Genomic DNA, 11,801 nt, shown 5'->3' with positions numbered 1-11,801 from the left:
AAAAAAAGAAAAACAAAAAAAGAACTCCCTAAAGACACAGAAATAACCCGACAGGTTTGACAAGAATGGGAGATATAATGGGCACAGACGCAAGGCCATGTAGAGGGTAACCAACACCTTATGCCAGGGACTAGACGCATGACAAGGTTTCTGGTCCGCTTCCAGTTGGCAATTGGAGTCTCGATATATTTTTGGTAAAGAAAATTCACAGCCAGCGATGATATGCAATAGCAAGAAGTCCCTAAGCATTCAAGACCAAGAAGGGCATTCCAGCCGATGTCAAAGCAAACTGACAGAAAAACAATCCGTGGAAGATGACCCAAGATTTCGTCGCTCTTCATATTTCGCCAACAAGTTTATGATTTACTTTGTATGGACGTCACACAAAAAAAAGAAAATGGAATAGATAAAACATCAAAAGAAACCCGTGACGGCATATCCGTTAGTCGTACTGGAAGAGGACGCTGATACTCTCGCCGTGGTGAACGCGACGGATGGCCTATACGACGAAATTAGTTCCTTGTACCTGAAACTCTTCAGAAAGGGATATTACCTCGGCGAAGACGTGGCCGACTTCCAGGACCTCCAGCTTGGGACATCTGCGCAGGTGGTCCGCCTGATCCACACTGTTGGTGACAACAACCTTGTCCAAAGCGCTAGCATTGATGCGATCAATCGCATCGCCACTCAGAATACCGTGCGTCACCAACGCATAGACTCGGGCAGCTCCTTCCCTCTTCAGAAGCTTCGCCGCTCTAGTGATGGTGTTGGAGGTGTCCGCCAGGTCATCAATCAAAATAGCGGTCCGATCCTTGACATCACCGACCAGCATCATGGTGGCATTCTGGCGATCCGTGATCCGTGTAGGGCGGCGCTCCTACAGGAAATCAGATAAAGTGTGACATCAAAAGACCGGAATTGAACGAACCTTGTGGATAAGGGCGAATTCAACGCCCATCGAATCGGCGATCGCGGTAGCCCGCTTAGCGCCACCAGCATCAGGACTGACAATGACAGCCTGCTTGTAGTTGGGGATATTGCGCTGAATGTAGCTCTTCAGCAGGGGTCGGCCATAAAGGTTGTCGACAGGGATGTCGAAGAATCCCTGGTATTGAGGGTCGTGAAGATCCATGGTGATGATGTGATCGGCACCAGCGCAAGTGAGCAAGTCAGCAACCAGGGTGCCTGCCTGAGCCACCCACTGCTTGTAGCCCGGACGGGGCTGGAAGTTGTTGATCTTGTTGGCCTCCTCTTCCGCAACGCTTCCACTGTGAAGAGATGGCAGAGAGTCCATCGTGTCACTGCGGGGCAGACCATTAATTGGACGTTGTCTCTTCACCGGGCTTCCGTTGCTGATATCTTCCAATTGAGCCTTGGCCAGGCTCTTTTGAAGGTTGTCCACACCGTTGAGCAGACTGCAGCTCTCGGGCTTCCCCGGGTGTGGGGTAGGCGGGGTACTTTCAAAAGTGTAGCCATTGCCCGATTTGCTAGCAAGGGAGGACTTGGTCAGCGGAGCGCCCGTCTTGTTGTACGGGATGTCACTCTGACGAGAGTATGGGAAGAGCGGGAGAACCGCAGTGACTCTCTTCGCCGAGGCGGTTTTGCAGGCCGAGATGGTGATGAGCAGTTCCATCAAGAGATCGTTCACCTTGCCGCCACCGGATTGGATGATGTAGACATCCTTGCCACGGACGGATTCTTTGATCTCGACTCGGGTCTCACCGACGGAGAATTTCGACAGAAGGACGTCTGCCGCAGGGATACCCAGGACGTTGCAAATGTTTTGGGTCAGCTGAGGGTGGGAGGTACCCCCAATGACGACAATGTTGCGCACCATATTGTTGTTCTGAGTCGACTGAGCAGCTTCAGGAAATCCGGTGGGTTGCAAGATCACAGGCGAGGAAGACCGAATCGTTTGCGGAGGGGGAGGGGAGATATTCAATGAGTCGGCGGGTCTGGAGGGGCGGGACGAAGGGTGAGATTAGCACGACCAAAGAGAGGAGAGCGCTGGCTTGGAGCAGCAGGCAGAAGAACAAAAGATCTCGACGATGGAAGTGGACAAGCAACTACCTCATGGCGGGGAATCAGGGATAGGGACGGGTTCCAAGCGAATGGATGGAGAAGGAAAAGCAGACATCGAGATCAGAAGGAGGGAGGAGAGAATAGGAAGAGATTCGTGGAGAATCGGCCATAGAGACGAGGAAAAAAAAAATGCCTCTGCCGCGAGTGGAACCCTGCCGTCGATTCAGGCTGCAGGCGGGGGGCAGCCTCAGGCTGCAGAGTTCCTTCTTCCGGCTAGTCCCGCCCTGCCAGCACGGGCGAATCCAACCGCCCCGCAGTGATGACTCATCCCACCCGGGCCTGAGACCCCGGAATCGGACTGGAGGCGGACCTTGGTGATGCCTTAGTGCCTGGATAGAGCGATATCAACAAACGGGTATCAGTGATCGAAGCTGGAGTCCTCACAGCACTGTTGCATAAACAACGCACAGCACAAGCACTCTCGAGCTCCAGCAGCAGCTTTCCCTGGACTTGACTCTAGGTATCTGGAATTCAATCGGTTCAAACCCTCTTGCTTGCAAGCTATCACGCCAGGCCTCAATCACAATCATTCATCCACATGGAAGGAATAGCAGCACATGGGGACGTCATATGACGGGACAACACATGTAATGCTTGGTTCACCTGTGATGGTCTAGTCAGCACCAACTCAAAGGTGATTTGAGAAGAATATTCATCAAAGAAATACGTGGACAGACAGGTATACGTGGAATGGAAACACAGAAACGGGGACATGCTCACAGGTCACAATAAGCAAGTTTCACGCGTGAGACGCTGTCCGGCAAATTCCATTATTGCCTTCCATTCCGACTCCGAAAGAGCTCTCGCGCTGAAACATATTCTCAGAAATGCCTCCAAGCTTGTCTGGCAGTTCCTGGAAACGACTTCACCTTCATGGTTCATCTCGGAAGGCTGGTAGGAAATGGGGTCGGTAGAAAAATAAAGACCTCTTCGATTTATCGGTTCGAGTATTTCCGTACAAGTTTGAGCTATCACGAAGATATCGATATCTCAATTCCCTCTCGAATCCATTCATTCTTGTTATGCGGCCGGGAAATCCTTAGTTGCTTGGGAGCTCGCTCTTTTTGTGCTTTGTCCTGCCCCAGCGTCTATTAAGGCCGCCTGACTGGCATGAGCCCTCTTACCACCCATACCCCTCTCCAGCTCCTTAAATGCTTTTCTGCTCACTGATAAGGCAACAAGGTTGGGCAATCAGTGAGACAAGTGGTTGGTCTAGACCGGGCATTGGCAGGCAGGTGCGACACGATGCACGTGATGCGGTACGACACAAACCGAAGAGAGCTCGTTTAGCCGTTCAGGGACTAGACCACCTACAACTACTAGATCTGCTTCTCCTCTCCAAGGAGATAAGTATGAGAATCTTCAGATCAATTCAAACTCGGCAGATATAAATGTACCGGCTCTGCATACCGATCGAGAATCACCAGACCGTGACCTGTTGGAACTAGTCAATCGCATTGTTTTCCCTCCATGCCCGGCCGCCTCATCCTACGGCGCCCGTCCCCGACGACCGTCTCGTTCACCGTTTCAAACGCCTCAAGACATACCAGTACGCCCGCAAAAGTTCTACTCTACCTGCAGGTTCTGCTGCGCGTGCTGAGCTTTTTCTGTGTGCTCTTACTCGATGTCGCCAAACTCCGACACTCTTCTTACGTCCAAGAAGCGCGATTGATCCCCTGGGCAGCTGTATGGACGACACCGGTGGGCGCCTCGGTTTGTCGCTACGCGGATAGGTACAGCTACCCAGTTGTGGGGTTAGTCAGTGCAATTGTGATGTATGGTGTTTTCAGAAAAGGATACACAGGTTCGTTGGATGTGTGCGGCTGTTGTTTGACTCATCCAGCGGTGCTAACTTCTATCTCTACGGTACAGAAGAGTCGCTCCTCGTTATTCGCGGACTGGGCATCCAGACTTCGACATCCTCCAACACGTACTTGTCAAAAGCGTCTACGCGATTCATCCCCACCACACAGATCCAGGATATTGTCATTCATGAAGCTTTTAAGGGATTCGAGGTTCGCTTCTATCTTGCTGTAATTGTCGAAGAGGAGACCGAGGTCCTCGTGGTTTTCCCTGTGAGTTTGGTTTGGGAGCATATGTGCATACGATATCGCCGAACTGACAGCGAATAGAATCTCCTTCCAAATCGACAAATCCTAGAAGAGGTCTGGAGAGGTTCGCGACGATGTCTGTATGATTCCAAGTCATAGCATGATTCAAGCTGAGGATGCGAACATCATGAGTTTCCAAAGAAAAAGACTCCGGTGAGGAGAAAGCGCGAGACTTCACGCGTCGCTAAACGCATGCATATGATATGTTAGGGTAGGTACAGAAACTAATCTTATCTACATCTCCGTCTTGGACGGCTTCGCACCAGCCTCCGTTTTTCGTTGTTTGGCAGCCAACCACCGCGCATTCTGGACCTCAACGAGCTCCGTCTTGCGTTTGTGCAAGACTGGAATATAATCACCGCCTGTTCTGGATTCATTGCCACCAATGAACACTTTTTGTCCTCTGTTCTTCCGCTCCCAGACAGGGTTTTCTCCTCCGGTAGCGATCATGGTTTGATCTCTTTGCCTAACGGCCAGATCGAGCAGTGTGCCGGCTAGGATCTCATCAATCTTGCGCTGTCTCCAAACAGCCCAGAGCTCCTCGACGATTCCACCGAGACCAAACTTGCCGCCGCCTTTGCCGAGATGGGATTTGATCTGCCTGATATCGCCTGCATAAACCCACTCCAACGCATCCTTGCGGCTACCGCTCTGCTCATCAGGGTATACACAATCCCAAAGGACAAGAGGGGCGTCAGACGCCATCTCATAAGTGGGCTTGCGCGGGTTCTTGGAGGCATCTAGCAGGTCGCGCACAATGGTGGGGGGTTCGAGGCCCTGGCCCACAAGGAACAAGACACTGACCATGTGACGAACCTGATGCCATAGGAATGCGGATCCCTCTAGATGAAAGACATACACCTTAGCAGCGGTAGGTGTAAGCTCAACGGATGATCCGCTGTCTTGCTCGCCTTCAACAGCGCAAAATTCTGGCTCGTTCACGTAACCCAGCGGGGTATTTTTGGCATCGATCATTTCAATATCAGCGCGGAAAATCTCACGGGAGAAGTTATCAATCTGTTTTGTAACGTCCAGCTTGCAGAAGTTGCGGAAGTCGTGGGTGCCTTCAAAGTATTTGGCGGCTTCGCGCATCGCCTCTATATCCAACCAACCCTCTCTGTACTTCGGACGAGCGTTCGTTCCGTCATTGGCACGGGGCATTAATCCGAGAGGCCCAGGCGTAGGAGAGAAGGCGGGCTGAGTGAAAAAGTACTTGTAGTGGCGTTCTCGGCAGGAGAAGCGAGCGTCGAACCCTTCCGGAGGGTTGGGACACCAGGCCAGGACCCTAATATCCTGCGGAAGGACCTTATTCAGCATGCTCACATAAGGATGTTCATCCTTGATATGATCCCAACCGCCATCCGCCTCCTCCGTGTTTTCCATAGCCGTGTCCGGGTTCTGTGCATCCGTCTTGCGCATTGGTCGCGTGCTGCGCACCCTCATACCGACAACCTGCCCAAAAGCGCTCACACCGCGATCCGTGCGGCCGGCCTTGGAGTACTGACATCCGTCCCAGTTGATCCAGTAGGGCTTGACCTCGCGCGGCGCGTAATTGTCGACAAAGTCATCCCCAGATGTATCGGTCGGAAAGATCAGACGTGTCTTGCGCAATGCCTTGTAAATTTCCTCCTCGATGGTCGGCAATGGTGTGGCATTGCCGTTCGCGTGTTCCAATCCATTATACCGCTGCCCCAGATAGGCAAACTTCAGCGCGATGAAGCGCGTGTTATACTTGGAGGGATCGATTTCCCGGCGCACTTTCGCGGGCTTAGGCTTCGGTGGCTGTACTTCTTTCTGGGCTGTGGAGGAAGAGGTCAAATTGACAGGCTTCTTCTCGGTAGATTTGTCGGTCTGCTGCTGGGGAATGCTTGTAGTGCTCAGCGGTGTGGGGGCAGGCGATGCGGCGTACTCCGCCGTCCGGGAGTGGAGTTGGCGCTCAAGCTCGGTGATCCGGGCAATCAAGCTGGACGTAGGCCATGTCGAGTAGTCCTGTTCATTATCGGCGAAGCCGGACGCTGGCTGGGTTGGCGTCTGCGCGGGTTGCTGCTGCTGCTGCTGCTGCTGCTGTTCCGACATGGTTTGCAGCGGCGGGGAGGAATTGACCTGGGCGAGGGAACGAGCGAAACAGTGAAAAGATGCAGCGGTTGCTGAACGGGATCTGTGTATAGTGGAGTCTTGAGCGCGAGTCAGGAAGTTACGAAGGCTTCCTTGGAGACTGCGCATACCCGTGAGGAAAAGAATGTTGGGCGGACTGGAGGCTCTCGCGGAGGTGGCAGCGGAAATAAATTGTTTTCTTTGGGTCTGCGATGCGAAAAATTTAGAGTCGCTGATCCAGATAGCCTTACGGAGTGTATTGCCCGTGTAACTCCGGTAATATTACGCCCGCTGATATTGGAGGATTTGGTCGTTCAGCTGTGGCTTGACTATACTCGAGAATCAAATGCTCCTTGGTTTTATCAGTCTACCTCTTCTAGTAGATGCGCAGATTACTAAATTCTATGGACAGTAACTTCTGTCGGTTGTCCAGCATAGATCTATTGTGGGAAATATCAAGCAACGACTGGTTTGAAGGCGGACCGCGTGACATACTGTGTACATATTCCGGATCTTATCGCATCTAGCACACTAACTTGACTTTGCGATAACCATCACAGGCAATAACCCTGTAGAAATACGGTGAAATGTCCAACTGTCGGTGACAATTGAGTGCACTTTACAAGCCAACACAATCTCTCGATATATCACAAGCGTCCATAGCATTTCAATCTGAATGGCGGACTCCTACCTCCAAGAAGACAACCCGACGGTTACGATTTTACTCCTAGGAGACTCAGGTTGTGGCAAGTCGACCTTTCTATCGTGAGTAGATCCTGTTCTTGACCAATCTTCACATGCAATATTCGCAACTCATTATTATTACTATCCTTCCTATTCTCTTCCACGCTCTATCAAAATTGCATTTGTCCGCTAATGCCACCTCAGGAGCCTGAAATCTAACCATCGCCGACATCAGGGACAAAGAGGAGACGACGTCCCATTACGGGATAGCGACCAGCCATTTCTCTATGACATTCGCTTCTCCAAGAAGTCATTCACCCTCGAGATCTTCGATACCGCCAGCCCCAATCAGCACTGGTCGACTCTCCGGCCGGATGTGGTGCTTCTGGCGTTCGATATCTCCAATCGCGAAACCCTGAACGGGTTGAGGGGGGTAAGTGGGCTTGAGATCCGGGTGGAGCAGGGCCCATTGTTCATATTGAAGGCCCCCTCATCCCTTCGTCGTGCTTCTCCATTCTGACCCCGGTTCTAGTGGCGACACGATGTGATCCGGTACTTCCAACACGGCTACGGGGAGCGCATCCCCATCATGGTGGTGGGACTAAAACGAGATCTCAGAGTCGAGGGAGAGGGGATCATCTACCCACAGGAGGTGAGCTTGCTCCTGCATGGAGTGTTGTTCCTGGTTGCATAGATCGAGCTGCGCTGATTTGTTATAGTCATACCGCATCGCCCAGGAACTTCGATGCGATCGTTATGCGGAATGTTCCGCCGCTACGGGTGAGCTGATGGCGGAGACCTTTGAGGATATCGCGCGGATGGCGGGGATGACCTTGACGGCGGCGGGCGGGCAGAGTAATGGGGGTTGTGTCGTTTGTTGATTGGTTTCTTTCTTTGTGATACCCTTCTTTTCGATATTTAATCGTTCATAGGTGTTTCGGTCGAGCTTCGCTGAAATCTAAGGTCTTGTGGTCTCGGAAGCCGAGGTAGGCGGATGGACTGAGGTGTAAAGCACATGGTAAATGACTTTATATTTATAAAGGACTTAACAGTGCTCGTAGACCGATCACACCGGATACCGGAATAAAACCCCGTTGAGTTTACGCATCTCTACTCTACTCTCTCTACTGCTACGAACGATGGAAAGACATGGTAGCTGGCATCACTTTTCAATTACGGCTATGATAAACATGCAGGGAGAAACCAAGGTAACGCTTAAGTCCACCTTGTAAATTGACAGCACAGGGCTTTCCCCCAGAAGCTCACCGAGGCAAGAGAACAACTGGATATCTTTCCCTCATAAGCGCCAAGTCAACTGTTTATCGTTGCAATTCCTCCCCGATGCACACCATAAACGAAACATCAAAAATCGGATGGGCGGGAAAAAGGGTTTTCACCGTAGCATACCACGTCAGAGAAAGGAAAAGAGTAGGAAAAAAGGGTTGGTTTTTGAAGTAGTGGATCTCCCGTTGATTGTGTGTGTTTTTTTTTCCTCAATTTTTCTTCCTTTGCTTTTTGGTTTTTTTGGTAAATTGTTGAACAGAGACTAGGATAGACATGACAAGGGGATTGCTTTTCCTCTTCTGTGGTTGGAAGGGTGCGCGAGTGTCGCTCCAATTCGGCAAAGGAGTCCACTGAAAGCTCCCCCACCAATCGCCCAAGATGCTTCATGGAAAAGAAGATGTGAATCAAAGTCCCCTCTCAACGACCGTCCGCGTCACCGGGTTCAAACATTTACCAGTTGCCCTCAGCGGGCTTGGTCTCAGCCCAGCTCTCGCCAGCAGGAGCGGCAGAGCTGGCAGCCCAGTCGGCACCGTCAGCCTCCCAGCTGGTACCAGCAGCAGCGGTAGCAGCGGAGAAAGCAGTGCCAGGAGCACCAGCACCAGCACCGGCGGTGTCCCAGTTGTCACCGGCGTAGCCGGACTCGATGGCGGCGGGGCCAACCTCCTCAGCGCTGGCGACCTTGGTCTCGTCGGCGATCTCCTTGTTCTCCTCAGCCTCGGGGTCACGGTAGAAGTACAGGTCGACAACGACGTCCCAGTCAACCTCGCGGGAGGCGATGGTACCACGGAGGCGGAGGACCTCACGGGCGAGCAGCCACCAAACGAGACCGATGGCGTGGCGACCCTTGTTGTTGGTGGGGATGGCAACGTCAACGAAGTCGGTGGGGGAGTCAGTGTCGCAGAGGGCGATGACGGGGATGTTGACGTAGCTGGCCTCCTTGATGGCCTGGGCATCGGTGCGGGGGTCGGTGACGATGATGAGGCGGGGCTCCTTGAAAGAGCGGGTAATGTAGTTGGTGAAGTTACCGGGGGTGAAGCGACCGGCGATGGCGGTGGCACCGGTGTGGGAGGCGAACTTCAGGACAGCACGCTGACCGTAGGGACGAGCGGAGATAACACAGACATCGGCCGGGTTGTCGATGGCAGCGATGATACGGGCAGCCAGGACGATCTTCTCCCTATACAATCGCGCGCGCGCGCAAGTTAGATTTCTGGGCGAATTTATATGTCTCGTGCCCCCCAATTGCGCGTTGCGATTCCTTCTCCTAGTAAACGTACCAGGTCTTGCCAATGTTGATAACGTTGACACCGTCGGGGCGAGTCTTCCAGAGGTAAGGCTCCATGTGGGACTGGAGGTTCTTGGATCCCAGGTGGCACTGGGCAGCCAGGAGCTGCTCAATGTCCTGGGAGGTAGGGTTGAAGATCGGGGGGAGCTGGGAGGGGGCCATGGTGGACGATTGACTCTGCAAAGGAGATCGAATTGAGGATATCAATCGACTGGCGCTTGTCGCGGTGGTGATGACGGGAGGAGAGACGGAACGCGAAGCTGAACTTTTCCACGCCGCGCTGAGATGGTGATGAATTTCGCTTGCCGTTTGTGAATTCTAGGGCTAGGGTTAGCCAAGACCGGGAGTCCCCGGACCGTCTCCCTAATATCACGTGAAGCGTACCACCCATACTGGGACTAGCGTACTTTGCCCGGTCCTCGAGATTTCGGAGAAAGTTCAGCGCGCCTGTGCTGGTTGACGGCCTTAGATGCGAAGAAGCTCCGGTTTGTTCTACGACCATAGCCAGTGCTCGCCGTCTCAGGCTTCCAACTATGTCTCCTCGCTTGCTTCTTCAGCCCTCCCTTAGGGCTTTCACTGGTATGCCTTCACTCCTCCTTCACCACTTCCGCCTTGGTCGGTCGCCAATTCCTCTCTAACTCGTGTGCTGTTGATACCAGGCTCTTCCTCCATTCAGAGTCCGCTCGCCGCCCTATCTCTCAACCCTTCCAAGACCACAATCAGAGCCGGTTCTGCAGAGGCAAGAGAACGTCGCAGGCATGACCCTTTCTTGACAGCTCAGTCGCGCCAGCGCAAGGCAGCCAACCTTTCTCGCCGACAAGCTCTTGCCCAGGAACGTGAGCAAGCTTTGGGAGACCCCGTCAAGAGCGCACCGACCCCTTTCATCCAAGAATTGCAGGAGACCCAGATGCATACAGAGAATGCCATGCCCAACTTCTTTGTGAAACCGACCGAACTAGAGCGTGCTCTCAATCATTCCAAGGACCTGACTTCTCCTCTCGTGAACCCGGACCGCGATACCGCCGACCCTCAGCTTGAGATGGAGCAAGCTGAGCAACACCACAAGCAGCACGCGAATGCACTGGAAGCCATGAATCGGATTCTGAACCTTGGAAACGGAAACAACCAAGATCGCATGCGCCTCCGCATCCAGAGATGTATCGAGACTTTTGGTCGGCACAACACGGACCAGACCCTGCCTCCCAAACCAGCAAGCGTGTCCCTCGACTCTGCAACTGCTCGACCCGAAAAGTTTCCCCGAGTCGGCGCTGATACTGGTTCCCCAGAAGTGCAGGTGGCTATCTTGACCGCCAAGATCATCAATTTGTCCAAACATCTTGAGACGACCAACAAGGACAAACACAACAAGCGCAACCTGCGCCTCCTCGTACACAAGCGACAGAAGCTTCTCCGTTATCTGCGACGAAAGGAGCGTGGAGGTCCCAGATGGCAGAACCTGGTCCAGACCCTCGGCCTCTCCGACGCTGCTTGGCAGGGTGAGATTAGCATGTAATGGGGAGTCTGCCGGCGTTTGTATTCTATAATTTCCTTTGGCCATCCTCTTCTCAAACTATTCTTTTGGCGTATATCGACCTCATGATTTTGTCTCTGAACCCGTTCCCCTCCCACCACCCGGCGACTATGGCAGAGAGCGGGCGAAACTGTTTTTCATCTAGTGCCACATCACTCCAGCGTTTCTGGCTGTTCCCAGAGGATCGCTGTGTACTGTACAAATATTGCTATCGTTTTCAACGACTTAGAGTTAGCTTGCATAGAATGCGACTTCTCATTGCCTCTGCTGTTTGATCAATGAGCCTGCGACTCTTGTAGTACGAACTAGTGTAGCTAACTAGGTTCATTCTTTGCTGCGCTAAACCACTTATCAGCCTGCCTTTCTTATGATGCATGTGCAAATCTTCAGACCCGGGTGTATTATTACCCATCCATGCCTGATGTCTTCATAGCGATATTATTGAGTAGTCTGGAGTGATTGAGCCATCACGGCGCAGGGAATCTGCGGCGAGATTGCGGTTGCCGACGGCTTCACCGCCCTGTTAATTCTGCCGGGACGTCACTCCTTCGAGCCGCAAATTTCCCGCGTGGTCGAGTGAATATTCACTTCACTGCCATCCTCTCATCCATCACCAGATGCTATAGCTTTGCTCGCTCTGGTAGTGAATGTTGCCAGCTGCCCCGCGGGTCCACGGCCCACACGCGCCATAACAACATAACAACAGAATCATAACACAACCCACCCGGTG

General features: G+C 52.7%; 6 protein-coding genes across 6 annotated transcripts; 3 read left to right on the top strand and 3 right to left on the bottom strand.

Moving 5' to 3' along the window:
• Positions 1–345: 345 nt before the first annotated feature.
• Positions 346–1,942, bottom strand: BO82DRAFT_58844 (ribose phosphate diphosphokinase subunit PRS5). The gene is made up of 3 exons (XM_025641360.1): positions 929–1,942; positions 554–877; positions 346–499 (listed from the first exon to the last, which is right to left on the bottom strand). Exons 1-3 carry the CDS (start codon positions 1,835–1,837, stop codon positions 443–445), a joined length of 1,290 nt encoding a protein of 429 aa, XP_025493088.1. The 5' UTR covers positions 1,838–1,942; the 3' UTR covers positions 346–442.
• Positions 1,943–3,552: 1,610 nt separating this feature from the next.
• Positions 3,553–4,292, top strand: BO82DRAFT_373789 (PIG-H family GPI synthesis protein; the record flags this gene model as incomplete). Its single annotated transcript, XM_025637389.1, has 3 exons — positions 3,553–3,886; positions 3,955–4,157; positions 4,215–4,292. The coding sequence occupies 3 exons, from the start codon at positions 3,553–3,555 to the stop codon at positions 4,290–4,292; spliced, it is 615 nt and encodes a 204-aa protein (XP_025493087.1).
• A 60-nt stretch (positions 4,293–4,352) lies between these two features.
• On the bottom strand, positions 4,353–6,462 carry BO82DRAFT_353507 (pseudouridine synthase DEG1). Its single transcript, XM_025634972.1, has one exon. It carries the CDS (start codon positions 6,267–6,269, stop codon positions 4,428–4,430), a length of 1,842 nt encoding a protein of 613 aa, XP_025493086.1. The 5' UTR covers positions 6,270–6,462; the 3' UTR covers positions 4,353–4,427.
• A 243-nt stretch (positions 6,463–6,705) lies between these two features.
• Positions 6,706–7,934, top strand: BO82DRAFT_333388 (putative Rho-like small GTPase). The gene is made up of 4 exons (XM_025633213.1): positions 6,706–7,052; positions 7,176–7,404; positions 7,504–7,623; positions 7,691–7,934. The coding sequence occupies exons 1-4, from the start codon at positions 6,964–6,966 to the stop codon at positions 7,850–7,852; spliced, it is 600 nt and encodes a 199-aa protein (XP_025493085.1). The 5' UTR covers positions 6,706–6,963; the 3' UTR covers positions 7,853–7,934.
• Positions 7,935–8,416: 482 nt separating this feature from the next.
• On the bottom strand, positions 8,417–9,790 carry rps0 (40S ribosomal protein uS2). Its single transcript, XM_025634971.1, has 2 exons — positions 9,533–9,790; positions 8,417–9,432 (listed from the first exon to the last, which is right to left on the bottom strand). Exons 1-2 carry the CDS (start codon positions 9,700–9,702, stop codon positions 8,706–8,708), a joined length of 897 nt encoding a protein of 298 aa, XP_025493084.1. The 5' UTR covers positions 9,703–9,790; the 3' UTR covers positions 8,417–8,705.
• Positions 9,791–9,994: 204 nt separating this feature from the next.
• On the top strand, positions 9,995–11,336 carry BO82DRAFT_353504 (mitochondrial 37S ribosomal protein uS15m). The gene is made up of 2 exons (XM_025634970.1): positions 9,995–10,119; positions 10,200–11,336. The coding sequence occupies exons 1-2, from the start codon at positions 10,074–10,076 to the stop codon at positions 11,051–11,053; spliced, it is 900 nt and encodes a 299-aa protein (XP_025493083.1). The 5' UTR covers positions 9,995–10,073; the 3' UTR covers positions 11,054–11,336.
• The last annotated feature ends 465 nt before the right edge of the window (positions 11,337–11,801 follow it).

The sequence above is a fragment of the Aspergillus uvarum genome (assembly GCF_003184745.1).
Source record: "Aspergillus uvarum CBS 121591 unplaced genomic scaffold BO82scaffold_20, whole genome shotgun sequence".
In the NCBI taxonomy this organism is placed as follows: Eukaryota; Fungi; Ascomycota; class Eurotiomycetes; order Eurotiales; family Aspergillaceae; genus Aspergillus; species Aspergillus uvarum.
This window is presented reverse-complemented; position numbering and strand designations above follow the sequence as displayed.

What these genes read in the sequence shown, in the direction of transcription:
- BO82DRAFT_333388 (XM_025633213.1), top strand. Translation starts at nt 6,964, where the DNA reads ATGGCGGACTCCTACCTCCAAGAAGACAACCCGACGGTTACGATTTTA. An exon ending in CCCTGAACGGGTTGAGGGGG is followed by an intron (nt 7,405 to 7,503) that starts GTAAGTGGGCTT and finishes CCCCGGTTCTAG; the next exon opens with TGGCGACACGATGTGATCCG. An exon ending in GGATCATCTACCCACAGGAG is followed by an intron (nt 7,624 to 7,690) that starts GTGAGCTTGCTC and finishes GATTTGTTATAG; the next exon opens with TCATACCGCATCGCCCAGGA.
- BO82DRAFT_353507 (XM_025634972.1), bottom strand. Translation starts at nt 6,269, where the DNA reads ATGTCGGAACAGCAGCAGCAGCAGCAGCAGCAGCAACCCGCGCAGACG.
- BO82DRAFT_353504 (XM_025634970.1), top strand. Translation starts at nt 10,074, where the DNA reads ATGTCTCCTCGCTTGCTTCTTCAGCCCTCCCTTAGGGCTTTCACTG. An exon ending in CTCCCTTAGGGCTTTCACTG is followed by an intron (nt 10,120 to 10,199) that starts GTATGCCTTCAC and finishes TGTTGATACCAG; the next exon opens with GCTCTTCCTCCATTCAGAGT.
- BO82DRAFT_58844 (XM_025641360.1), bottom strand. Translation starts at nt 1,837, where the DNA reads ATGGTGCGCAACATTGTCGTCATTGGGGGTACCTCCCACCCTCAGCTG. An exon ending in AATTCGCCCTTATCCACAAG is followed by an intron (nt 878 to 928) that starts GTTCGTTCAATT and finishes GATTTCCTGTAG; the next exon opens with GAGCGCCGCCCTACACGGAT. An exon ending in TCGGCCACGTCTTCGCCGAG is followed by an intron (nt 500 to 553) that starts GTAATATCCCTT and finishes TTCGTCGTATAG; the next exon opens with GCCATCCGTCGCGTTCACCA.
- rps0 (XM_025634971.1), bottom strand. Translation starts at nt 9,702, where the DNA reads ATGGCCCCCTCCCAGCTCCCCCCGATCTTCAACCCTACCTCCCAGGAC. An exon ending in ATCAACATTGGCAAGACCTG is followed by an intron (nt 9,433 to 9,532) that starts GTACGTTTACTA and finishes GCGATTGTATAG; the next exon opens with GGAGAAGATCGTCCTGGCTG.